The sequence below is a fragment of the Chenopodium album genome, chromosome 6 (genome assembly GCF_948465745.1).
Source record: "Chenopodium album chromosome 6, dcCheAlbu1.1, whole genome shotgun sequence".
NCBI lineage: Eukaryota > Viridiplantae > Streptophyta > Magnoliopsida > Caryophyllales > Amaranthaceae > Chenopodium > Chenopodium album.
In genome coordinates, this window is record NC_137839.1 from 70,708,041 (window position 1) to 70,717,690 (window position 9,650).

At 33.9% G+C, this 9,650-nt stretch overlaps 3 protein-coding genes across 3 annotated transcripts; 1 reads left to right on the top strand and 2 right to left on the bottom strand.

The window, feature by feature from the left end:
• Positions 1-1,816: 1,816 nt before the first annotated feature.
• Positions 1,817-2,722, bottom strand: LOC145637159 (uncharacterized). The gene has a single exon (XM_081688652.1). It carries the CDS (start codon positions 2,720-2,722, stop codon positions 1,817-1,819), a length of 906 nt encoding a protein of 301 aa, XP_081544778.1.
• Positions 2,723-3,357: 635 nt separating this feature from the next.
• On the bottom strand, positions 3,358-4,263 carry LOC145637160 (uncharacterized). The gene has a single exon (XM_081688653.1). The coding sequence runs from the start codon at positions 4,261-4,263 to the stop codon at positions 3,358-3,360; it is 906 nt and encodes a 301-aa protein (XP_081544779.1).
• Positions 4,264-7,889: 3,626 nt separating this feature from the next.
• Positions 7,890-9,419, top strand: LOC145637161 (uncharacterized). Its single transcript, XM_081688654.1, has 3 exons — positions 7,890-8,452; positions 8,577-8,640; positions 8,955-9,419. The coding sequence occupies exons 1-3, from the start codon at positions 7,890-7,892 to the stop codon at positions 9,417-9,419; spliced, it is 1,092 nt and encodes a 363-aa protein (XP_081544780.1).
• Positions 9,420-9,650: the final 231 nt, after the last annotated feature.

A 9,650-nucleotide genomic window follows, 5' to 3' on the forward strand; every position in this document is an offset into this window, starting at 1 on the left:
AGAGATTCAACTTCCTTCTCAATTGCATCCAACCTCTTTGACATCATCTCACACTCTACGCATCCACCGACATCATCGTACAACCATTTGAAAAATCCACAATCAGCCTCTTGCGATTTACACATATTAAAATACCCTAATTCGTAATTACAACCCTAATGAACAGAATATTACACGTACTCATATTCATTAGATAAATTATTTAAATCCAATCTCCATACCATTTAACAAATGACGAAAGGATTTAGAAATTTTACTGGAAATTTTCCACATCCACGAAATTTCCTTCCCCTATTGTGGTTACGCTTGGTCACTGTTCGAATCTTAGAGGGAACACCACATCCACATTTCATCATGAATCCGCCAAAACTTTTAGATGAACCTCCAGAGTGTAGTGAATCCCCCATTTTTTTTAATGATTTGTTTGTTTTTTTCCTTTTTGTGGTTATGTTTATAGAATTTGGTCAAGGATATAAATTGTAGTTTTGTAACTGACAACCGAAAATCAAGGGCGTTCATTTTTCAATTTTGAATTCCAATGAATTTGAAATTTTCAATTCATGAATTAACCGCGTTGCTCTTTACAAGTACTAAACTTACGATTTAGCATATTTATTATCTTGTCATTACCTATTTGTATTTAAACTAAATTTTACAAGTAAAAGTGAATTTGGGCCAAACCATGTATGAATAAATAAAAACTACGGTTCATTTCAATAAAAACCAAGCAACTACCCATTTGTGCAAATTATAATCTAAAAAATTGGTTGTTTCAAAAAAAAAAATATATATAAAAATTGGTAATTTCCTAAGTAGGGAACAAAATAATGGAGTTATTTCAATTTTGAACTACCGTATTAATTAACTTTATTACAAAGATAGCAGAAATTATAAACTATGAATTGGTGATGTCCAAAACATGTTATGACCATATCCAATAATTATTTAATTTGTGTTTCGCAGGTAAATCCCTATTTGATGTTTGGTGAATTCCTTTTCCATAAATACGGTTTATATTCATTCCCTAAACAAGGGGGGATTATAATTGTTAAATTAGAAACTGTCCTTTTATAATTGGTGATTGAAATTTTTTAAATAATATTTCTAAGTTAAAAGATATCCTTTTATAATTGGTGATTGAAATTGGTGATTGAATTATTTTTTTTTTTTTTGACAAGATTGAATTTAATTTTTGTATGTATAGGTATAATTTAAAACAATTGGTCGCACGTTAATTTAAATTAAATAGTAATGTCCAACATAACTTAGGGGCATAGCCATTTAATATTTAAGATGCATATAATAGGTAATGTCTAATTTGTACGTATGTGAATTCCTTATGTTGAAATAAATAAAATATCAAAAGGCTAATAAACGAAAGTAGCAAGAGGAGAAAATGATAATACATATTTTTTTTATTCCACTCAATGCAAGTTACACAATTTATAGGAAACATAGTTAACAAACTAAGCCTAAGAATCAGGGGATAATCCCAAGATTAAACTACATAAAAATAGGCTGACTAAGCTCACCACTAACGGCATACTCCTAGATAATATTAAGCATCTATAACTTATTAAAGACTAAATTCATTAAACAACTACTTCTAAAATTTAGCCACTACTAATTTTGAATCATTCAACTAACATTCCCCTTTGATTCAAAATTACTGAACTCGACTACAGACTACCAAGATACAACTTACACAACCACGACCATGAACATGCAAACACGACCTTGAGCTCCACATGCATTGACTCACGACACTCAAGGCACCACAACCACGACTTTCACGACATAACCACGACACTAGATTTTAGAAGAGCTTGCTCTCTTCTTCTTCGACCTTTTGAGCATAGTTGTTTTGTCCACCACCTTGCTCGTCCCTTTGCTTATCCCAACAACAATCTTCTTTGTGACCGTACCTCTTGCAATAATAGCATTGGACTCTACTCATGGATGAACGTTGACCTTCAAATTGATCACCACTATCATTTTCTTCACGACCACGACCGCGACCACGACCACTTCCATCACGACCTCGACTACCCTCATAATACCTTCCATTTGACATTTGTCCTTCAACTTGAAAGGCTTTTTCATCTACTTCATTCTCATGAGACTTTGAAATTCTATCTTCATGAGCTATAAGGGAACCCATTAATTCATCAAAACTATAATTAGACATGTCTTTAGACTCTTCAATTGCCGCAACAACATGATTGGAATTAGGGTTTAAACTCCTTAACACCTTACACACAACAGTTTGATCACTAATATTTTCACCAAATGATCTCATTTGGTTAACAATATTTGATACTCTAGACAAATATTCTTGCACCGACTCTTTTTCTTTCATTAATAGTGACTCAAAATTACGACGAAGGTTTTGTAATTTAACAGATATTACCTTACTGTCACCCCTATACTCAGTTTTTAGGATATCCCATGCCTGCTTGGATGTCTTTGCAGATGAAATTCTAGGAAAAATATCATCATCTACTCCCGATTGAATAAAAAACAATGCCTTCGCATCCCTTTTCCGATTTTCACGCAACTTTTGATTTGGCTCCGTCGGTTCTACATACCCACACTCGACAATATCCCACAACTCTTGAGATTTGAACATTGTTTGCATTTTGATACTCCAAAGATGATATTTTTCACCTTTGAAAATTGGAATTGAGGGTTGTGTATTTGCATTTGAACCATTGGTTGCCATACTTACTCAAAAAACTTACCCACAAAAATACTACAACAATCATGCACTAATAAAAATAAAATACGACTTAACCTTTTGGTTTCACTCAAAAACAATCTCACGACACTCACGACATTTAATTTTGATTTAGGATCGGAACCCGGATTAGCTCGGATACCATGTTGAAATAAATAAAATATCAAAAGGCTAATAAACGAAAGTAGCAATAGGAGAAAATGATAATATAGATTTTTTTTATTCCACTCAATGCAAGTTACACAATTTATAGGAAACATAGTTAACAAACTAAGCCTAAAAATCAGGGGATAATCCCAAGATTAAACTACATAAAAATAGGCTGACTAAGCTCACCACTAACGGCATACTCCTAGATAATATTAAGCATCTATAACTTATTAAAGACTAAATTCATTAAACAACTACTTCTAAAATTTAGCCACTACTAATTTTGAATCATTCAACTAACATTCCCCTTTGATTCAAAATTACTGAACTCGACTACAGACTACCAAGATACAACTTACACAACCACGACCATGAACATGCAAACACGACCTTGAGCTCCACATGCATTGACTCACGACACTCAAGGCACCACAACCACGACTTTCACGACATAACCACGACACTAGATTTTAGAAGAGCTTGCTCTCTTCTTCTTCGACCTTTTGAGCATAGTTGTTTTGTCCACCACCTTGCTCGTCCCTTTGCTTATCCCAACAACAATCTTCTTTGTGACCGTACCTCTTGCAATAATAGCATTGGACTCTACTCATGGATGAACGTTGACCTTCAAATTGATCACCACTATCATTTTCTTCACGACCACGACCGCGACCACGACCACTTCCATCACGACCTCGACTACCCTCATAATACCTTCCATTTGACATTTGTCCTTCAACTTGAAAGGCTTTTTCATCTACTTCATTCTCATGAGACTTTGAAATTCTATCTTCATGAGCTATAAGGGAACCCATTAATTCATCAAAACTATAATTAGACATGTCTTTAGACTCTTCAATTGCCGCAACAACATGATTGGAATTAGGGTTTAAACTCCTTAACACCTTACACACAACAGTTTGATCACTAATATTTTCACCAAATGATCTCATTTGGTTAACAATATTTGATACTCTAGACAAATATTCTTGCACCGACTCTTTTTCTTTCATTAATAGTGACTCAAAATTACGACGAAGGTTTTGTAATTTAACAGATATTACCTTACTGTCACCCCTATACTCAGTTTTTAGGATATCCCATGCCTGCTTGGATGTCTTTGCAGATGAAATTCTAGGAAAAATATCATCATCTACTCCCGATTGAATAAAAAACAATGCCTTCGCATCCCTTTTCCGATTTTCACGCAACTTTTGATTTGGCTCCGTCGGTTCTACATACCCACACTCGACAATATCCCACAACTCTTGAGATTTGAACATTGTTTGCATTTTGATACTCCAAAGATGATATTTTTCACCTTTGAAAATTGGAATTGAGGGTTGTGTATTTGCATTTGAACCATTGGTTGCCATACTTACTCAAAAAACTTACCCACAAAAATACTACAACAATCATGCACTAATAAAAATAAAATACGACTTAACCTTTTGGTTTCACTCAAAAACAATCTCACGACACTCACGACATTTAATTTTGATTTAGGATCGGAACCCGGATTAGCTCGGATACCATGTTGAAATAAATAAAATATCAAAAGGCTAATAAACGAAAGTAGCAATAGGAGAAAATGATAATATAGATTTTTTTTATTCCACTCAATGCAAGTTACACAATTTATAGGAAACATAGTTAACAAACTAAGCCTAAAAATCAGGGGATAATCCCAAGATTAAACTACATAAAAATAGGCTGACTAAGCTCACCACTAACGGCATACTCCTAGATAATATTAAGCATCTATAACTTATTAAAGACTAAATTCATTAAACAACTACTTCTAAAATTTAGCCACTACTAATTTTGAATCATTCAACTAACACCTTACACACAAACACGAATTGTAATTCGTTTTCAAATATTTTGGATCAAACAGCGTTTCGAAGAAAAAATATACCGTTTCTTATCTGTTTTTCTTGAATAACCTATATCAACGAAATAAATCAAAATTTTGTTGATCGAATACATAAATTCGATGTTTTTGCATCCGATGATTTATAATGTACAATTTTTTTTTTATAATTAACGCCGCTATGAATCGGGATTTTAAATCTTATTTCGTTTTCTCCATCCACGCACGAATGCTGGTCTTCTCAATCGGTTTCTTCATCGATGCACGACTGTAACTCTTAATTTCGTTGAGAAATTCATCGATTGTTGCACAAAGTTGTAGGACGTTGAAGAATGTCGATGAACATTGATGAACTACGAAGAACTTTGATGAAATTTTTTTTGATTTTTGTTTTATTAATTTAATATTGTTTTTTTATTTAATTAAAAACTGAATTTAATAAATAAATTTCGAAAATTATAAAATGAATTTTGGAAATACTGTAATTAAATTTGGAAAAACAAAAAAGAATAAAAAATAAATTAAAAAAAGAAATTACCTAATTTAAGGTTTGACCATGCTTTAAAAAAAAAAGGTAAAATCATCCAATGAGATTAAAGTATAGTGGTAGTCCATTTGAAATGGACCATAGTAGAATTTTCCTAAGGAAATTGATAAACATAGCTCTTAACATAAAAAATAAAAAAGGAAAAGATTGAGGATAAATTAACAGTTATACCTAGGGGTGAGAAAACCGGGTACCCGGTCGAAATTTTAGGACACGGACTTGGAATTGGTTGGAACTGGGTCCTAAATTCGGATCCGGAATTGGAATTGGTTCAACTGGGTCCTAAAATTTAGGAATTGGTTCCGGTTCTGGGTACCCACTTATGTATGTAATTGTTAAAATATAATATACATTATAATTCTAATTGTAGTTAGGTTCATTTTTAGCGTTTAATACTTATATTTATATATGCATTAAGCTATTTGTATTTATGTTAGGTATTAATAATACTTTTTTAATTTACAAATTAGATACATTCAACATATTTTTATTATTTAAAATTTATTTAGGGTCTGTTCATATTTACTGAACTGAGTTGAACTGAACTGATTGGAGCTGAACTGAACTGAATTGAACTGATTGGAGCTGAACTGAACTGAACTAAGCTGAAATGAATATTTTATGAGAGAGGGAAATTAAGAGCTGAACTGAACTGAACTGAACTGAACTGATTGGAGCTGCACTGAACTGAACTGATTGGAGCTGAACTGAACTGAACTGGAAATAAGTAAATATGAACAGAACCTTAGTTTAGCATATATTAGGTAACCGAGTACCCAACCGGTTCCAGTTCCAAAAAGTTGAGATTTGGAATAGGAATTGGTTATAACTGGGTCCTTAATTTATTACCCGGAATTGGAATCACCGGGTCCAATTCCTATTCCGGACTGCCGGATCTAATTCCGGATACCCGGAATTTTTGCTCACCCCTAGTTATACCTATCTACGCGTGATTTTATCATGAATTTCTAACTTAATTCTATTTTAGGAGGGATATTCAGTGCTTATTAAGGGCTATATATATTTATCATTTACTTTTGTGATGACAGATTAAACCGTTGGTAATTATATGCATTTATTAATATTTATTATTTTTTTATTTGGTAGTGTACACTAAAATTACTCTACACCTAGATTGTGTATACAAAAACTTTGGCAAAATCCGAATAAAATTTGAATTTCTTGAAATCGGTGTTTAGGACAAATCTTAGAAAAGGGTTTCTAGGAATTTGTTAAAGGTTTTATGGGGTTTTAGTAATCAAATCTGCCAAAAGAAAATAAACACAACCTCCAAATGAATTAGTTAAGATCAATAAAATAATAGAGCTATAATAAAAGATCGAGATAAGAGAGGCATTTCTGAGTAAGGACGAACTGGTGTCAGTAAGGACGACATAAATCAGAGATTTTAATATAAAATTGTAGTAAATTGTATTAGACAATGTACGAATGTGTGTCCTCTTCTATTACAATGAGCATCCTATTTATAATGATTTATAAGTCTAATAAAGGTAAATATTGAAGAATCCTCGTTATTATGGTAATGATGACAATATTGATTGACATCTTCTTATCTTAGGAAATGTTGACTTAGTGATTGATATTTCCTTGATTTGCTCCTTCAATCATGGGACTTGATTGTGCTTGTTGCCCAAGCATTCATTTCGTGTCTTCAAATGGTCCGAACTTTGAAGGGAAGCTACCTTACTCAAAAAGACTTAGTAAGGCAATCGACTTACTCAGAAAGGTGCACCTGAGTCCGTACTGTCCGTACTCAGCAGGGACCACTGCGCGGATAATATATTCCATCAATCAAGTTATTCATTTCCCGATTTAGCTTTATTTGATTGACTCCATAGTCTTCATAAGATCTTTGATTAATTATTGACTTCTTAATTGGACTAATTAAATCCTTGATTATTATTCTTTGATGTCTTTGACCATGTATGCTTCCTATTTCACCTCATTTCCTTATTGAGTGTAATTGATTCTTTTATTATTATCCTTTTCCTAATTTGTAGCTTGCTTGGAATCCACTCCCAACAATCGGAGTTGCTTTTTTTTCCCTCTCCTATTAGTACTATATTTAGTATTTAGGTTAGTATTCTGCTTAATGTATGTAGTTGTGTTTTACTTTACGCAGCAAAAAATTAAGACAGCTAATCACCCTAGTGTAGTATAAAATCATGCTATCTTAGGTTAGTATTCTGCCTAATGTAGTTATGTTTTCGTAGGTTAGTATAAATAACGTGCTAGAGTGAGTAGTTGAGTAATAGCTACTACTTTCCAACACTTCTCATCACATTCTGCTTTCTTTTCTGTTGCCTTAGTAAGTTGCTCTACTTTTTTCTCTGTTTTTCTAATTTGAAAGAAAGTGGAGGCACGCCTCGAAATTTTGTTTACTGCTCTAAACTATTTTTATTTTTTTACAATATGATTAATAACCATTGATATGATATAATGTTCATAGTATTTGTGTTCAAGTATGATCAATTACTTATTGAAATATATTAGTCTTAACAAGTTTGATCTTTCTTTTTCATGAAATTGTATCAGTAAAGTATCAAACAGCAAAATATAAAATGGCCGACGTACGAGCACAGGACGATCTTCTGTTGTTGATGGAGGACAAACAACTACGAAAGCTTGCAAAAGTACTGAGGAATCAGGAAGAGCCACTCAGTCAAAGCATCAAATCGGAGCCTGATCGAGCCAAGTACCTCGAAGAATGCAACAATGCTTACGACATTGTTGTCACACTGCTACAAACAAGTACTGATTTACGCGACAAGCATGAGGCAGCAAGGGGTACTGACAATCTGAAGGCGAACATAGCAACAGATATTCAGGATTATGTCAAGTATGGCGTAAACATGGGCCTGCAGTGTATTCAGAACTGTGGTATGCGAGTGACTGTCGTCGAAAGCCTTAAGACACACTTCAACGACATGGCTACTGAACTTAATACGGTTGATTCCAGGGGTGTCAATGATATAGAAGGTTTTGCTGAGGAAGTGTCTTATTATAAGACATCTATGTTTGAATATGTTACAAACTTGCGAAGTGGCACGTCTCGTGCTCACTCCAAGGCTTACTCTGATGCTCTCAAGCTAGAGGGCATTGAGTTTCCAAATCTTGTTAGCAGGTACAACAATCCAGATCCAGCCCTTTGATAACATGTTGTTTCTCTATAACTACAGTAATTGTTGACGTGTTAAAGTACTAGCTAATATAAGTATCTATTTTCTTGACATAAATAAAAAATTCAGGCACAAGAACAAGCTTGGATATAAAGATGAATTTGAATTTTTGGAAGAAGACCAAAAGCTTGAGGTAACTACTACTTTGAATAATATATTTGTATTTGTTTAAAATATTTTGATAATTTGCTGCTAGTTCTATTGAACAACAGCGAACATATTGTCTTTTATTTGGCACTAATCAAGTGGTCAATAATTTAAATGTATAATCACAAATTTTCATATGCGATTGGCCACTGTGCCTGGATGGGGTTACTCAGTCGGTCAAGGATTACTCGAGGATAATTAGTCCGGGATTGTGTAACCGGGGTTACAGTCAAATTAACAATTTGTTCGTTTGTTTGATTTAGTTCTACTGATATAGATCAACGTGATTCCATCAAACAGGTATACAACAGCATCATAGTAGAATCAGGGCGCGCAAAGATCCCAACCATGTACAAGAGGAGCAAGCCACCAGGCGCAACAGCAGGTGGGGTTGCAACGATGGCAGTAACTGCAGGCATAATGGCGTGGGACATCTTCACAGCTGAGCACAAGCTTGAGTCTGCGTTAAACAGCGCCGTGTCAGTGCTTTCAGGAGCAGTCTCATATGCTGTAAATGTTGCTGTTAGCTCTGCAGTAGGAACTGTAGTAGCAAATGCACAATTAGGCGTTCTGATGGTTTCGATGGCTGGGTTCGTGGTTGGTGCTGTGGTCGGCATTCTCTTTGCTGCCGCGACTGGTGCGATTCTTAAACTGATTTTAGGGACTGGTGGTAAAGTGCCGCCTAACTTGGATGATCTCAAGTTTTATTCAGCTACTATGCCTAATGGTATGGCCATTGCAAATGAGATCTCACACGACAGTTGAATTAATTTTAATTCTACAATGTACGGTCCATATGCTGAGAGATAAATGCAACTCTCCTATAAATAAATAAATGTATGCAAGTTAATGTGATTTCTGGATTATTGCTAAAATTAGTGTCTCTTATGTACTGGTGTATGTTTATTTCACAATAAAATTGACGGTAAACGTTGTGTTGTTGATTTAGATCTCAACTTTATTTTGCTTTCTAATTTGGTCAGATCTCAACTTAAT

What these genes read in the sequence shown, in the direction of transcription:
- LOC145637160 (XM_081688653.1), bottom strand. Translation starts at nt 4,263, where the DNA reads ATGGCAACCAATGGTTCAAATGCAAATACACAACCCTCAATTCCAATT.
- LOC145637161 (XM_081688654.1), top strand. Translation starts at nt 7,890, where the DNA reads ATGGCCGACGTACGAGCACAGGACGATCTTCTGTTGTTGATGGAGGAC. An exon ending in TTTCCAAATCTTGTTAGCAG is followed by an intron (nt 8,453 to 8,576) that starts GTACAACAATCC and finishes TAAAAAATTCAG; the next exon opens with GCACAAGAACAAGCTTGGAT. An exon ending in AAGAAGACCAAAAGCTTGAG is followed by an intron (nt 8,641 to 8,954) that starts GTAACTACTACT and finishes TCCATCAAACAG; the next exon opens with GTATACAACAGCATCATAGT.
- LOC145637159 (XM_081688652.1), bottom strand. Translation starts at nt 2,722, where the DNA reads ATGGCAACCAATGGTTCAAATGCAAATACACAACCCTCAATTCCAATT.